This window comes from Oncorhynchus masou, chromosome 22, assembly GCF_036934945.1.
Source record: "Oncorhynchus masou masou isolate Uvic2021 chromosome 22, UVic_Omas_1.1, whole genome shotgun sequence".
Taxonomy (NCBI): Eukaryota; Metazoa; Chordata; class Actinopteri; order Salmoniformes; family Salmonidae; genus Oncorhynchus; species Oncorhynchus masou.
The window spans coordinates 50749966-50767359 of record NC_088233.1 but is presented as its reverse complement, the minus strand read 5'-3'; the positions used below and the strand labels follow the sequence as shown (position 1 = coordinate 50767359).

The 17394-nt window shown below is 43.3% G+C and overlaps 1 protein-coding gene across 3 annotated transcripts in view; it reads left to right on the top strand.

Annotated features, from left to right (window-relative positions):
- dgkzb (diacylglycerol kinase, zeta b) overlaps nucleotides 1-17394 on the top strand; it is a 98968-nt gene that overhangs the window by 18895 nt on the left and 62679 nt on the right. Inside the window, exon 1 of one of the 3 annotated variants that reach the window (XM_064930501.1) lies at nucleotides 233-427. The exons of 1 other annotated variant lie outside the window; for it this stretch is intronic. In XM_064930501.1, coding sequence (XP_064786573.1) covers nucleotides 387-427 — 41 coding nt within the window. In that variant the 5' untranslated portion in view covers nucleotides 233-386. Of the gene's footprint in view, nucleotides 1-232; nucleotides 428-3265; nucleotides 4266-17394 lie in introns of those variants that run through there. One more of the 3 variants, XM_064930499.1, reaches the window with a different exon arrangement.

Below are 17394 nucleotides of genomic sequence, written 5' to 3'. Positions count from 1 at the left end.
TATATGACATGGTTTGACCATGTGATGTGAAATAAAGAGGCCTTTGGTAATGGTCACTAACAATGAATTCTTTCTCTTCCTTTTTTAAGCTGTTTCTTGTTTAGTGATTGCAGTAAGTGGCACTGCAATCACTTTCACAAGACACTTGACCTGTTTGGTAATGACTTAGTACCGGTTTCCAGTTTCTTAACAAGTAGAAAATGATTAGTAATATTGTCCGTAACAATGGGGAAGTTGAATCAGGATACGGAGAACAAATAAAAGACTTCAAAGGTGGCTCGCTCTTGGTGACTTTGTGTAGTCTCTCGTAACAGACTGTGGACTCTTGAGTTTAGGTTTTTGTGGTCTGCGTCGAGAGACAGGGGACTGAAAGGATATAAACACAAATGAAGAAACATCAGTGCAATAGGATCTTGCCTTGTCACAGGTAATGTGGGAGGCACCGACCTACTCTGATTAATTGCACAATTTATTTGACCAAACACACCAAAGTAAAATTGTACCCGTTGAATAATGGAATAATGTAGTTCTGTGCTGTATCCTATCGTTAGAACATTGGCTGCTGCCTTGTTGTTTCCTGTTGGCGCTGGTGCAGCAGAGAAAGCATATGTCCTCTGTCTGCGTGGGCTCATGTGTGGGTGTTAGTAAAAAAAAAAAAAAAAGCAGATGATATGGATTTTTGTTTGCCGGTAAAGTAAATCACTTCTCTACTGTATGGTTGCTCACTTATGGCCTTTGTTTTCCTGTATTGCAAATGTATGTGTTTGTATAAGGTCCTATGCTAGGCGTGTATCCTCTGAACATTTAATTTCTATGTCTGACTGGCTGTATCGCTTTTAGCTGTGTTGACGTGTCAATTCAGTTCTTAGTTTGCTTTCAAGTCTAAATATTGAGGCATGATGCGTGAGTAATTGTTATCACACACTCAGCATCTTCCTCAATGATTGAATTACACTGTATCTTCACTAGATGGAGCCCAAACCACTCCAAAAGGGTTTGCCCCAAATATCTGCTATCATCATCACCCACTTGTACATTTTTTGGCCTCTGCATCCCTCTGAACGTATGTTGTAACATGCATACAACCTCTTTACACATACCTCTGCATTAATTTTCACCTTGTGAAATACAGTAAGTTTAACCGTTTTTTGTTGTTGTTGTATTATCTATTGATTAGGCTGGATATGAACTATAACCAGGGTCATGTTTATTAAGGCATTAAACAGAATAAAACAGAAATGAAAGCTCCATAGGTTTTCAATGAAATACGCTTTAGTTTTATTTTTCTGTTGCAAAATGTTTTTAAACATTTTGTTACGGTGTGCCCTTAATGAAAACCAGCATGGCCTAAAAACTGACTAGACTGTACACCCATGCGAAGTGTTCTTCATTTCCCCATGGCTTATGTTTGGGTGTTTCACTTATCCAAATGAGGAGGGATGAGGGGATTACTGATTTTGGGAAATGTGTCCTTCTAAATGTAGATTTAATGATTTGTCCATGGGGGTGCTCATTTGTATAGACTGCATTTTGTACAGTAGGGGGATGTAGCTATTCCCAAAACTGGTGTCTGTTCCAACAGAAAATGCCATAGGCATGTTTGACTGCTGTTACTTAGTAGTAGGCCCATTTCTTATTGTTTCGTTGAGGTTTTGATATTTGACTTCTGGATAATAGGAACTTAGATAACACGTCACAGAGTACCAAATTAGAAGCATCTACCATGTTCTCTGCATTCTGAAAACGCAATGCACCGAATGCGTAGATGATTTTGATTTGATACTCTGTGATGTGTTATCTAAGGTTACAGGTCACTGAGAGAGGACTGGCATCAATGATCTTGTATTTTCATAGAGCTTTAATAGCTAGGAGAAGGACTGAGTCCCTCCATAACCTGAGCAGTGCAAATCACCGCAATGTGTTATCTAACAGATCCACTACTGTGGCGTGGTGTGCTCATGTAACATACATTTGAGTGAGCAGTGAGGTATAATTAGCAATAAAACCGAGATACAGTATACACACTAAGTTTGTTTTGATTAATTTGGACCTTTCCCGACGTTATTGATAAAAATATCTTGCCTCGGTTATTTCAGGTACAACCCAGGTGTGTCCGAAATGGCACCCTATTCTCTACATAAGGCTCTGGTCAAAGTAGTCCAATATGTAGGGAATCGGGTGCCATTTCAGACCCACAGTGTCGTTTTTTTCTCTCTTTTTTTCTACTGTGTCCTCCTGTGCCCCCGGAGCTCTGCAACTCTTATCTCCATTTGAAAACATCTGCTTGGGGCATCCCTCCAGTCTGGGCCTGTGTAACTGTCATGGCACAACCTATAATCCTTGATACGCAACACAAACTGAAACTGGGGCACCACATCACCATCATTCCTGGAGGTATCATCATAACCCAATTCTGTTACGCAATCATGACCCGAGTTGTAAATTTTGTGGAGTGAGATGGTCGACCCATCCTGGAAACAGCCCCGGATTATTACAGTATCGCGCTGATCCGCCAGGCGCCCACTGCACCTCTTTTTTTTTTAATTGGCTGTCAAAAAATAACTTTGGCTATCCTTCAGAGCGGTGCACCGAGCTGAACTCCAGCTCATAACGGGAGCCCAGGGGAGGTGGCAGCCACGCGCATGTGGTGAAGATCTCTGCGTGGGACTCACTGCTGCGGCCGTGTGAACTCTCAGCTTCTGCTGCGGCACTCTCTATCGCTAAAAGTGGGGTGGTGTGTGTGGAAAAAAAGCGCTGGATGGATGGCGTGGGCATTTTTTCACCCATCTTTATGTAAAGCGTATGTGGGAGGGAAGCCGGAGCGGAGTACATTGCAAAGAGAGAGAGAGAGTGGGGAACTGGAAATGTGATCGAAGTGAGAGGCAGGACTTTGGTCAGGCAGTTATACATACCGCCTGGTTTTAAATAGAGGGATGTGTTCAAATAAAAAATGAGGTGCTTTTGTTTAATTTCATGCCCTTGTATAGTGAAGCAATGGGACCTGCAACGTCCTTATCATAATAAGCAGACGTGTGGTTCTGTGGTTAAACAGGATGTGTTATAAATTAGGTTGAGCTCATGTATGCTTTCAGCTTTCGACATGTTTTAGGCTATATTTGGATATTTGGACACATTTAGCACATTTTCGTTCCCTTCCACACACTCAATTTAGGCATTTTTCATCAACGACCAATAGGTGGCAACGCACTCACATAATACTCTCGGCCAATGGGAGAGAAAGTAAGAGGGAGGGGAGGGACAGAGAGAGAAAGCAAGGGAGAGCTACAGAGATGAGTGGGAGATAAAAGTATGTGCAAGAGAGTGAAAGGAAGCGAGATGACACTGAAGCAAGTGAGGGAACGTATGCGAACAAGAATCCACAGGTAGGCCTTGTTCTTGCTTGTTGCTTCATCTGGGTATGACACTTCCTGGATTGTTTGAAATAGTCCCATAGAAGGTGAGCCAGCCAGTGTGTGTTGTGTGGTGGTGAGAGTAGTAGTAGTAGTGCCAGGAGAGAGAGAGGGAGAGAGCGCAGCCTGACCAGGAAACACGAACAGCAGAGCGGGGAGAGAGGCTTCCTCTGACGGTGGCATTGGAGGAAGAGAGTGAGGAAGCCAGTTGGGAGAGAAGACCAGACCCGCCTGTGGAGGAACAGGAGAGACATTTCAGTTCAAATGATACTGCTGCCTGCAGCTCAACAGAGCTGTGTGTGGTGAGCGACTACCACACGAGGAGTGCACACACCAAGTTTGTCTCTATAGAGTTTCCCTCCTCTGCGTGTCAAACTTGACACGTGAGAAAGGAAACAGGGATACGGAAGAATAATTGTCGATTTCCTGTTTTGTTTTTTCTCTAATTTCCTCCCTTTTTTTTGAATGGAGGAAGGAACGGCCAGAGTGTAGTTGCTGCTTATTGCTGCTGGGGACTTTTTTGTTGTTCTTATGGCCTCTTGCTGCCTGGCCTGGGGCTGTGTGGACTCTGTGACTCCTCTGAAAGGAGAGGAGAAGCTCTGTGTGTGAGAGAGAACTGAGAAACAACCGTTTAAGAACATCGGCCATGGAGCAGCCCGAAGAGGAGCAGGAAGGAGCGGGGGCTTCCCCCGACCCTGACGAGACTCTGCAGGATGGAGACGAACCCTACACCTCTGCCTCGCCGGCCTCTTCGTCCTCCTCCTCTTCCTCCAGCCCGGTCCTGCCCTCCGCCGCCGCCGCCATCCGCTGCCCCCACACCACCAAGAACTTCACACTGCGCATGTTTGGCAGGAAGTGAGTATGCATACTGTAGCCACTGGCATACCACACACCCCCGCAGCCCCCGCAAGTTGGGCTGCGGGGGTGTGTGGTCCCCCCAAAATACAAGAATAAATGTGTAGAATAGCAGGAACTTTGCTTTAAAAATGCAAAAATTCTCTCAACCTCATTGCAAAATGTGTAGAATAGCATAATATTAGCTATAAAACGTTACGCTAGCTGCAGCAGAGTGGTTGTGGAAATGTTGTACGAGTGTTCCTACAATCACTTAGCGGAGACAGATGAGTGAAAACATAACATTGCCAAACTGTGGCAGATGGAGACATTATGGAAATGTCGCAAAAACGTTCTGCGCTGAAGGCTACAGTCAGTGCCCCCCCCCCACACATGCAAGGTCTGAGCATGGGACATCCAGGGGGCCCCAGAGCCCATGGGCCACCCTGCCTTGCATGGGCTGTGGGGATGTGTGGTACGCCAGTGTGCCTTATTTATTCTCAGGCATATGACACAATGACAGCCTGGTCCCAGATCTGTTTGTGCTGTCTTTCCAACTCCTATGGCCATTTCCAAGACTCCACAGACAGATCTGGGAGCAGGCTAACACAACGATGCTACGGTATTGGTATGACTGTGAGAGTTGAACCACAGAATGAGTCATGATGGAAATTTGGGAGCTACAGTTCTCTCTGAACTTGATCAGCCCTGCCAAAGCCCATCACTGGGCCAGATAATCACTTCAGGTCTTCAGTTGAACAAAAACAAACTGTTTTAGCGTCAGACGTTCAGTGCTGTTCTGCAGTCACAGGTGCTTTCCAAGTGTTTTCCCACTTGTTACTTTTTCAGCTTCAGATTACTGTTTGGAGAGCTTCCTGTTTTTGTTTTACTGGTGACTGTTTCATCCGCTTGAACTATCCAGTCAGATGCGTCACTGGAGTCTTAACAGGTGCAACGTCTTGTCTTATATCACTCGGCCTTTCGAGTGATGCAGCGGTCTAAGGCACTGTATTGCAGTGCTAGAGGCATCACTACAGACCCTGGTTCGTTCCCAGGCTGTGTCACAACCGGCCGTGATTGGGAGTCCCGTATGGCAGCGCCCAATTGGCCCAGAGTCGTCCGAGTTAGTGGAGGGTTTGGCCGCGGGGTAGGCCGTCATTGTAAAAAAGGATTTGTTCTTAACTGATTTGCCTAGTTAAAAATGTTTTAATGGCATTATAGTACTGTTTTGACGTAGGCTACTTCAACTGCAGCGGTGTAATTGATCTGTGCATGTGCCAGTGCCAGCATCAGCAGTGCAAACCTCCCACCTGAGTTTGGAAAAACTGAAAGTATGCATTTTAGAAATAGTTTCACGTACAAACTTTATATGCCCGAATCGACGTTGTATGTCTTATGTCTTGGCATTATAGGAACATTTTGTCAGTTCTGTCTATCATTGGTCATTAATTGTATGCGACGAAACCATCTCATGAGCCTTGCTGTAGTCGGGGCAAATTGTCTAAAGTTAAGTATATTAATGGTCAAAATCAAGTTAACAAGAGGTATGCTCTGTCTTTATTGTTAACAAGAGGGATACCAAACTTGTGGTTTAGTGTTCAGTACAACAGTTAATTTTCCTCTGTCGTGGGAAAGGCTAGTGACCCTGAGTGCCATCTGCTTGGTTCAACAACTATTAATGTATTTCCTCTTCATGATACATGCAGCAGTAATTGCAACATGACTTGACCTTGTGTACATTAAGCATTCATTATGCTTTCAACGACAGAGCCGAGATATGCTTAAACTGTCGTGAATTAAATGGTAACAAGTGCACTTTCAAATTGAATCACGCCGTTACATTAATCTCACGACGCGATCTCCCATGGCCCTCTAAATATAGCGGGTTTTAATGGATTGGCAGAGCAATTAATGAAAAACCGTCATTTTTAGGCCCAGCTGGGAGCTTCATCACTACCAAGGGGAACTAAAGCCCCGGACAGACTGTAGGATTTTTGCCATCTTATACCCTGATTTTGCTGTCCCAGACAAAATGTCCACATCGTGGGCAAATTCTTCGTTCATAAACGATTGTCGGACGTCTTGGCTCGTTCAATGTGACAGGGTCTAGGTCTACCGATTTTAAGTACCACTGCGTGCGGTCGTAGGCTCCGACAAAGTTCTGTCAATGTCAGACAATTTTTGCTGTTCCTGGTGACTGACCAATAGACACAACGGCCTGAACTGATTTTAATATTATAGTTTTATTTCAAGATGTACATGCTTAGCAAGAAGAACGCTTTCCCTAATCATCTTGTTTACATGACACATCTGAAATCAGGCTACCTGATGGGTTTTTGATAAAGGCACAAAATCGACAATCAATATAAATGTTCTACCACAGGGACCATGTTATTTTTGGGAAGCCTATTTGATTCTGAGTTTGGACATATAAAGTTTGTATGTAAAACAATTTCTAAAAACTCAGTCTGGAGGCGTGCGCTGCTGGTGCTGGCCCTTGTGCAGATGAAATACACCGCTGCAGTTGACGTAGCCTACCTCGGCTGACGTAGCTTAGCAAGCCAATCGCAGAATGTGACGACAGAACTGAAACAAATCGTACAATTTCACCAGGTTGACATCAATATTTGTATTTGGTATCATCTCACAGTGTGACATGTAACAATGGTAACATCTCACAGTGTGACATGTAACAATGGTAACATCTCACAGTGTGACATGTAACAATGGTAACATCTCACAGTGTGACATGTAACAATGGTAACATCTCACAGTGTGACATGTAACAATGGTATCATCTCACAGTGTGACATGTAACAATGGTAACATCTCACAGTGTGACATGTAAAAAACTGAATCCGACATACAGTGTGGGAAGGCCTTAAGGGGAATTCAACGTGCCAATTTCTCGTGTGCTGAGGATTTGATTAGTCCCAATCAGGAGTAGGGCCACACAGCAGCTCTCTTACCCACTTTAAACTAGTTCAGAAATAAACCCTAAAGGGGACAAAAAAACATGAAAAGCCCCAGGGCCTTTGCTTTTGTAAACTGAGCACTCAAACTGGCACTACGTCCCCTTCTTTGATCTGCATGTGTAGTTTTAAAAGGGGAAGACCAACAATGATTTTATAATGTACATAATCCAGTGACTAAAGGGGATAGAATGAGTGTGTGAAGGAGGAGGATAATTTTCAACGTGATGTTTTAACTTACTGTATGTTTGTTTCAATGCTTGTGTTTCCCTTTTTGTCTGTCCAGCTAGATTAGATTAGATGGCTGGGATGCTTTTTTAGAGCAGGAGTGCTGATTTAGAATCAGTTTAGCCTTTTAGAGCATAATGAATAAAGGCTGGGCCTGATCCTTGGGGGAGGCAGGGTAGCCTAGTGGTTAGAGTGTTGGACTAGTAACCGAAAGGTTGCAAGATTGAATCCCTGAGCTGTGAAGAACAGTAATCTCAAAGAAGTGATAGTTTACTCAAAAATCTGTGTGTTTGTATGTGTGTTGTCATAGCATTTTCGGGGACAGATGGATGACCTCTGAACTGGCCCTCTTACTCAGATAAATTTGAATCAAATAAGTGGAAATGTTGTACCAGTATTATTCTAGTTCACTGGCACGGTGCCCAAAATTACTGCTGCGGCCACTGTTGTAATATGGGGCGACAGGTATCCTTGTGGTTAGAGCGTTGGACTAGTAACCGAAAGGTTGAAAGATCGCAATCCCGAGCTGACAAAGTACATCTGACATCTGTCGTTCTGCCCCTGAACAAGGCAGTTAACCCACTGTTCCTAGGCCGTCATTGAAAAAAAGGAACTTGTTCTTAACTGACTTGCCTAGTTAAATTAAATAAAGGTTAAAGAAACACCTAAAATCATAGATCATCACTCCTACTCTGGAGATGGATTGTGAATATGGGACTTGTTGTTAAAAATAAAATGAAATGTTATTGGTTGCGTACACAAATTTTGTAGCGAAATGCTTATGTTCCGAGCTCCAACAGTGCAGTAAAACCTAACAATACAAAACAAATCCCCCCAAATTATTATTTGTTCGTCCTCATCCGTGTTGCGGCCATCCTTCTTTTTTAGTATTCATGGGTTATGTCACTCAAACACCTGAGTGCCACATTTGAAGAGGAATCGTGCTATCGTACACTGAGGAAAACCAATGGGCCAGGAACCATTTCTACTACAGTAGCGTCCTCACCACTAACTCCTCAACTGAAATGCACCTAGGCTACAAGCAAAGAGGGATCACAACATGCTCAGTCATGTTCAGGGCAATGCAAACAAGACAGACAAGTCAAGTAATTTCTATTTTAGTGAAAGCTTTGCTACTGCATAGAGGATTTGATGTTCTTTTGAGAAGTCAGCAACTGACCATAAGAGCCAAACATCATTCTACTGTGTTGTTGTGGTCAATGTTACCACTCATATTTCTGCGCTCTGTGGAAGGGTTTTTCCGAGTGGACGTGTTATTGGTGACCAGAGATTTGTATTACAATTGTCCATAACCAAATCCCACTTAACAAACACTCTTATGATGTGGAGGAAAGGGCACTTGTATTCATTCAGACTTGAACATAGTTTGTCTCACTGTTTGGGGTGTAGCTTGTGACAATGAATGTCAGACTTGTGTAAGGTATATGATGAATGCATATCTGACACTTTTTGAAAATAAAGGATAAATATCGGTATGTACAATTACGGCCAAATATATTGGCACCCTTGTACTTTTCTTAAATAATTGCCAATATCATCTAAAAAAGCTAGCCCTTGGTTGCACAGCCTTTGACCAATATACACTATATAAACAAAAGTACGTGGATACCCCTTTAAATTTGTGGATTCAGCTATTTCAGCCACACCAGTTGCTGACAGGTGTATAAAATTGAGCACACAGCCATGCAATCTCCATAGAGAAACGTTGGCAGTAGAATGACCTTACTGAAGAGCACAGTGACTTTCAACGTAGCACTGTCATATGCATTACTACAGCCCCGGATTCGATCCCAGGCTGTGTCAAAGCCGGCCGTGACCGGGAAACCCATGTGGCGGCCAACAATTGGCCCAGGGTCGTCTGGGTTACGGGAGGGTTTGGCCGGGATTTCTTTGTCCCTTCATGCTCAAGCGACTCCTTGTGGCGGGCTGGGCGCCTGCAAGCTGACCTCAGTCGCCAGCTGGATGGTGTTTCCTCCGACACATTGGTGCGGCTGGCTTCCGGGTTAAGCAAACAGTGTGTCAAGAAGCAGTGCGGCTTGGCAGGGTTGTGTTTTGGAGGATGTGTGGCTCTCGAACTTCGCCTCTCCCAAGTCCGTAGGGGAGTTGCAACGATGGAACAAGACTGTAACTTCCAATTGGCTATCACAAAAAATATATATATTTATTAAAGAAATGGTTTGTCGTAATCGGTGTGGACTGGCCTACGCAGAGCCCTGACCTCAACCCCATCAAACGCCTTTGGGATGAATTGGAACACCGACTGCGAGCCAGGCCTAATTGCTCAAATTCGGTGCCGGACCTCACTATTGCTCTTGTGGCTGAATGGAAGCAAGTCCCCACAGCAATGTTCCAACATCTAGTGGAAAGTCTTCTCAGAAGAGTGGAGGCTGTTATAGCAGCAAAGGGGGACCAACTCCATATTAATACCCATGATTTTGGAACGAGATGTTCGACGAGCAGGTATTCACATACTTTTGATAATGTAGTGTAACTGCCATCAATGAGCTTGCTGAACCTTTCGACTGGAAGTTTGGCCCACTCTTCAGCAGCAAACTTCTCTCATCCTTCCATGCCATTTGTCTATATTTTCTAAATAAAAACTAAACTTTTGTTCTGCAATGTTGAAAATTCAATAACAATGTTTGGTGACTTAATTTAGAAGAAATACGAAATTATTTAAGAGAAGTGGAAGGGTGCCAATATATTTGGCCACAACCTCGAGGTGTTAAAAGCAATATTATAAATTCAGGAAACTGTACAGGAACCCTTGTGATTTAGTTGTCAATGTTGTCCTTCCTTTACCTTTATGTGAATGCCATAGTTTATCACACTTCGTCAATGAGATCAAGTCATGAACATAGGACATTAATTATCATCTCATATGTTTTGAGGAAATAAACTGATAGCTGAAAACTTCCTGGTAAATATAGTTCATCCATAGTGTTATGCCTTGGTCAGGTCCTTCACCTTCAAAATGCGAAAGGGTTCACCTGGAAAGGGGTTCTTTATTATATACAGTGCCATCGGAAAGTATTCAGACCCCTTGACTTTTTCCACATTTTGTGAGGTTACAGCCTTATTCTAAAATTAATTAAATAGTTTTTTCCCCTTATCAATCTACACACAATACCCCATAACAACGAAGCAAAAACAAGTTTGTAGAAATGTTTGCTAATTTATAAAAACAAAAAACTGAAATAGTACATTTACTTACTACATACAGTACCAGTCAAAAGTATGAAATAACACATGGAATCATGTAGTAACCAAAAAGTATTCAACATGTATTTTATATTTGAAATTCTTCAAAGTAGCCACCCTTTGCCTTGATGACAGCTTTGCACACTCTTGGCAATCTCTCAACCAACTTCACCTTGAATGCTTTCCCAACAGTGTTGAAGGAGTTCCCACATATGCTGAGCACTTGTTGGCTGCTTTTCCGTCACCCTTTACTCAAGGACATTCAGAGACTTGTCCCAAAGCCACTCTTGCATTGTCTTGGCTGTGTGCTTAGGGTCGTTGTCCTTGATGAGGTAACTCCGGGTGTTCCTTTCCTTGTGGCGGTCCTCATGAGAGCCAGTTTCATCATAGCGCTTGATGGGTTTTTGCAACTGCACTTGAAGAAATGTTAAGTTCTTGAAATTTTCCAGATTGACTGACCTTCATGTTTTAAAGTAATGATTGACTGTCATTTATCTTTGCTTATTTGAGCTGTTCTTGCTTTGTATGGACTTGGTCTAGAAAATAGTAAAAATAAACTTTTGACTGGTACTGTAAGTATTCAAACCCTTTACTCAGTACTTTGTTGAAGCACCGTTGGCAGCAATTACAACCTCAAGTCTTCTTGGGTATGATGCTTCAAGCTTGGCACACCTGTATTTGGTGAATTTCTCCCATTCTTCTCTGCAGATCCTCTCAACCTCTGTCAGGTTGGATCAGGAGCGTTGCTGCAGAGCTATTTTCAGGTCTCTCCAGAGATGTTCGATCAGGTTTAAGTCCATGCTCTGGCTGGGCCACTCAAGGACATTCAGAGACTTGTCCCGAAACCACTCCTGCATTGTCTTGGCTGTGTGCTTAGGGTCGTTGTCCTGTTGTAAGGTGAACCTTCACCCCAGTCTCAGGTCCTGAGTGCTCTGGAGCAGGTTTTCATCAATGATCTCTCTGTACTTTGTTCCGTTCATCTTCTGCCTCGATCCTGACTAGTCTCCCAATCCCTGCCGCTGCGAAAAATCCCACAGGATGATTGTCCACCAACATGCTTCCCCGTAGGGATGGTGCCAGGTTTCCTCTAGACATGATGCTTGGTATTCAGGCCAAAGAGTTCAATCTTGGTTTCATCAGACCAGAGAATCTTGTTTCTCATGGTCTGAGAGTGTTTAGGTGCCTTTTGGCAAACTCCAAGCGGGCTGTCATGTGCCTTTTTACTTAGGAGTGGCTCCTGTCTGGCCACTCTACCATAAAGGCCTGATTGGTGGAGTGCTGCAGAGATGGTTGTCTTTCTGGAATGTTCTCCCATCTCCACACAGGAACTCGGGAGCTCTGTCAGATTGACCATCGTGTTCTTGGTCACCTCCCTGACCAAGGACCTTCTCCGCCGATTGCTCAGTTTGGCCGGGCGGCCAGCTCTAAGATGAGTCTTGGTGGCTCTAAACGTTTTCCATATTAGAATGATGGCCACTTTGTTCTTGGGGACCTTCAATGCTGCAGACATTTTTTGGTACCCTTCCCCAGATCTATGTCTCGACACAATCCTGCCTCGGTGCTCTAAGGACAATTCCTTCGACCTCATAGCTTGGTTTTTGCTCTGACATGCACTATCAACTGTGGGACCTTATATAGACACGTGTGTGCCTTTCCAAATTATGTCCAATCAATTGAATTTACCCCAGGTGGACTCCAATCAAGTTGTAGAAACATCTCAAGGATGATCAATGTAAACTGGATGCACCTGAGCTCAATTTCGAGTCTCATAGCAAAGGGTCTGAATACTTATGTAAATACGTATTAATTTTTTTAATTAAATTTTTTAAATTTGCAAACTTTTCGAAAAACCTGTTTTCGATTTTTTCATTATAGGGTTTTGTGTGTAGATGCTGAGGATTTTTTGATTTGATCCATTGTAGAAGAAAGCTGTAACGTAACAAAATGTGGAAAAAGTAATGGGGTTTCAATAGTTTCCGAAGGCACTGTACTTGTGCAAGCTACTCTTGAACATCTGGTTTCTCAGTGGACTGACATCATAAAGCTGAATACAGACCCGTAAATGGTGTGTGTGTTTGACACAGTGTGTGTGTAACACTTTGTGTGTGTGTGGGATCATGTATATGCATGTGTGTAGTTATTATTTTAAAAAATGTAAGTAGCCTTTTGTGAACTCACACTTCACTTTTTTTCTCCCCTACTAGCACTGACTTTGCTGATAGCCTCTTTATTGTGGAAAGATGTACTTACCATTACTAAGATACTGTATGTGATTGTCCTACCTACCCATGCACTAACTAAGATGAATGCACTAACTGTAAGTCGCTCTGGATAAGATTGTCTGCTAAATTACTAACATGTCAAATGTCAAGTAAAATGCGTGGGTGCATTTTACTTGTGTGTGTGTATGCGTTTTACTGGTATGTTGATGTCTTGTTCAGGAATTACAATCTGTGCACAGATCATTTGCTTTTATTTTAGTGTGATACAAATGCAGTGATAGAAACACAGATGGCTGCTGCCTCTGTAGCAGTTCTCTGCTCATCAACAACTGTCATGTCCAGTCAGTCACACCAAACACATTTTACCAGTCCCCCCTGACTGATGAATCACCATTGCGTGTTATGAGCCAGTCAGTTGTGTCTGTTTGTTCAATGTTGTTATGAGAAAGTTATATTTTCCCTCTCTTTGAATTTGGAATTAAACTGAATTGTCCTCGGGTGCTGGTGACCCACAGACAACACCTGTCAGGCCATGTATAGTTGGACACTCTTGGCCAACTTCCGTCACAACTATTTTACCTTTATTAACGAGGCAAGTCAGTTAAGAACAGATTATTATTTTCAATGGCAGCCTAGGAACAGTGGGTTAACTGCCTTGTTCAGGGGCAGAACAACAGATTTGTACCTTGTCAGCTCAGGGATTTGAACTTGCAACCTTTCGATTACTAGTCCAACGCTCTAAATACTAGGCTACGCTGCCACCCCAGTGGCTCTTAGTTCTTGAAAACAGGGGCCCCCCCTGTTAAGTCCAGGTTGTCCCTCCCTGTTTCAGTCCATTTTCTTCTGTTTGGTGCATAATGAACACCATCCAGAACACCTGACATCCATTGTACCACAGCTCCGCCCCATTGAAACCAAAATACACAAATAACCTTCTCTACCTGTGGGTCGCTGGTTCCCTGTTGAAGGTGAGGTGGCACTTGTAGGGTGGGTTTAATGTCTGAGCGCAGTTAGCCACTGAGTTGGGCGTAATCTGATAATGCCATCCAGACCAGTGCTCTCTTTTTCTCTCCATTTCTGCCACCTGGGCTCCTGTACAACAGCACGGCCACTAGGTGTGTGTTTGTGTGTGTGAGAGAAAGTGACAGAGCACAGCCACTAGGTGTGTGTATGTGTGTGATGTGTGTGTACGGCCAGCTGGTCATTTTCTCTCCCATGCTGCTCCAGCACATGCGCTGCCAGCACCTCTGATGATGAGGCACAGGATAGAGTAACTGTGGTGACACGGAGAGATGTGAACTCTTACTGGTTTTCGATAATGAGCTGAGGCTGAAGCAAAATGTTCTCTTTTTAAATTGGTTGTTGCAATTAAAATACATTTACATTTTGACTCTCCAATCCATTTTGATGCATCTGTCTAATGGGGCTTGACTAAAAAGACCGTCCCTATCCCAGCTTAACTGGGATCCCTTGGGCCAGACTAGGGATGAATATTTTCTTGAAAATCGACCAAGTTTCAAGACGGGGGAATACTTCATATTTATCGTGAGAGTTGCGGGAAATACCGCAAAAATCGGAAGTGCCCATTTAAAGCTTTTAAAACCAAGATATGGTCAAGATGCCAGGGTTCTCCCCAAATAACAGCAGTGCTGCTCCACCTTGTTGGCTTGGCTGCACCGCCTTGTAAAGGTTTCAGAGCAAATTAAACGGACATGTACTAATGATAGAGTAACTATCTTTGATGACCAGCGCATCTCGGCAAAGAGGTGAGGACTCACAGAGCGCACTCCGAGTATAGTTTTCGAAACGTTCTTACTTTGTAACGGCAGTCAAACAAAAGTGAAATGACCAAAGTTGCTAAACTTGCTAGATAACCTCCTTCAACGAATTATATAATATCTCCTATATTTGGCAAAATGGAGTTGATGATTATACAGATAGCAGATCAGCTCATGGACAACGGGGAGATGAAGAGTAGTTCAAATACTCAAGGCATTTTAACGGGGACCAACTCAACTTTAGAAAATATCCATATCTACTCTCATACAATTTGTTGAACACACATTCTCTACCGAAGCTCTCATATTGGCAGTAAGTACGGGAGGGTACGAGGGGGACATGTTAGAACGGTATTTTGACATGCAGGCGAAAGAGGCGTTCTTTGGTAATGCAACCTATGGATTACAGAATCAAAAGTTTGGAATTTTCATGTGAGACAGGAGTCAGGATTTTTAGTGGGATTGGGACTGGATAGGAAAATAGAATATGCTCTAGGACAGTAGAATATTTAATTTTCCCTCATGCCTCTCTGAATTGTTAAGATACTTCAAGTCTGTGACAGAGATGCCTATCACAATTGTGACTGTCTGAAGATTCACAATTACAGCTCAAAGAGGGAGACATTCTTTTATAGGCTAGAGAACTAATGTAGGGGTTTCTTGTAGGGTTTATTAATTGCATTCAAGTCACGTAGCGTATTTACTTCACAGAAGTTCATAAATTCAAAGCGTGCGCAGTCCGGCAGTGTGAATTATGCGCACGCTTTGAATTTATAAACTTTTGTGAAGTAAATACGCTAGGCTAAAGGCTTCCATGTGACAGCCTGTTTGGATAATTTCATTTAATGTGAATCTAATGCTGCCCATGTTGCGTAGGGCATTAGGGGAAAATGTTGTAATTTTATCTTTTGGGGAAATGTGAAGAGTGATCCCAATTACTCCTAAGGCCAGACAAACTGTTATGGATGAGGTCAAATGAAACCTGATTGGAGTGTGATGAGACTCGCTACTAGCGTGCACACACACACAGAGACACACAGACACGTGCATACACTGCGCGCATCACAGTGACGCAGTCAGGACCCAGGGATTACACAGACCCATTTCCTGGGCTATCTTTGTCGCCACTTTGTCCTGTTTCTATTTATACTATGGGGTCATTGTCACAGAGGAAGGCCCAGGAGTGTACTCGTGTGTTTGGGGACCAGGCCAGCACCAGCGCAGGAGGGCAGCTCTCCTGTGTCCTGGAGAGGAGATGGGAGAGGAGAGGAGCTACAGTAGGGTTAGGACACACACAAGTTAGAGGGGAAAGGGTCAGCATGGAGAAGAGATGGAAAGAGAGAGCAAGAGAGAGTGAGGAGCTAGAGAGAGCGGGAGAAGAAGACTTAGGAGGGCAGCTTTGCTGTGACCTGAATGAGGAGGAGAATGAGGAGGACATTAGGGGCACCTGGGTTAGGACACACACAGTTGGAGGGGAAAGGGGCAGCAAATATGGAGAGAGAGAGAGAGAGCAAAGGAGCGGTCGAGAGCATAGCCGAAGAGTGGAATGAGAAGAAGACTGAAAGGAGGAGGGACAGGGTGGGAGGTGTAAAGGAGAGTCAAGAATCCATTTGGGTCTAAAAATCAAAAAGAGGAGGTAGAGTATAGCTCACATAGCTTTTAAGATCTTCCCAGAAACATGTTCAGATGTTTGAAACATTAATGTATCATTCTTAAGGTCCCCTAAAGGGAAAGGTTTTTAAAATAAAGAAACATACTGAAGTCTAATTTTGTAAATGTATTTGAACAGGGAGGTACGGGATCTACTGGTACTTCTATGACCCACTAGGTGGTAGCATTGCTGCATCCGAACAATTTAGCTACTGTCTTGGATAGACGTAGTATGATTTTCAGGTTTACTATGAAAACTTGACTGTGGTACAAAGAAAGGTATCTACCAGATATCATACATATAATATATGCATTTGGCCAATATTTTATATTTGGGCAGATTTGTTGTAAAGGGAAAACTACACCTGCTGATTTGGCGTCGTTTTTGCCTTTGCCTGACAAGAAATGCTGCCGGGCATAACAGAAGCAAAACGTGAGTTGGCTTGGGGTTGTGGTTTGATGTGGGTGTTTCTTGGGTGTGTCCAAGACACACCTATCTGTCAGAAGCTTTCCCACAGCTCTTTCCTGCTACTCAATCACACAAAACAAATCTCCTGCATTACATTGCTAAATTTATGTACAAAATATCTACATTGTAGAATAATAGTGAAGACATCAAAACTATGAAATAACACATATGGAATCATGTAGTAACCAAAAGAAGTGTTAAACAAATCAAAATATATTTTATATTCTTCAAACTAGCCACCCTTTGCCTTGATGACAGCTTTGCACACTCTTGAAATTCTCTCAACCAGCTTTATGAGGAATGCTTTTCCAACAGTCTTGAAGGAGTTCCCACATATGCTGAGCACTAGTTGGCTGCATTTCCTTCCCTCCGCAGAACCACTCATGCAGAGATCATCCGATCGTCCTTTGCGTCTCACAAAGACACGGCGGTTGGAACCAAAAATCTAAAATTTGGACTCATCAGACCAAAGGACAGATTTCCACCAGTCTAATGTCCATTGCTGGTGTTTCTTGGCCCAAGCAAGTCTCTTCTTCTTATTTGTGTCCTTTAGTAATGGTTTCTTTGCAGCAATTCGACCATGAAGGCCTGATTCACTCAGTCTCCTCT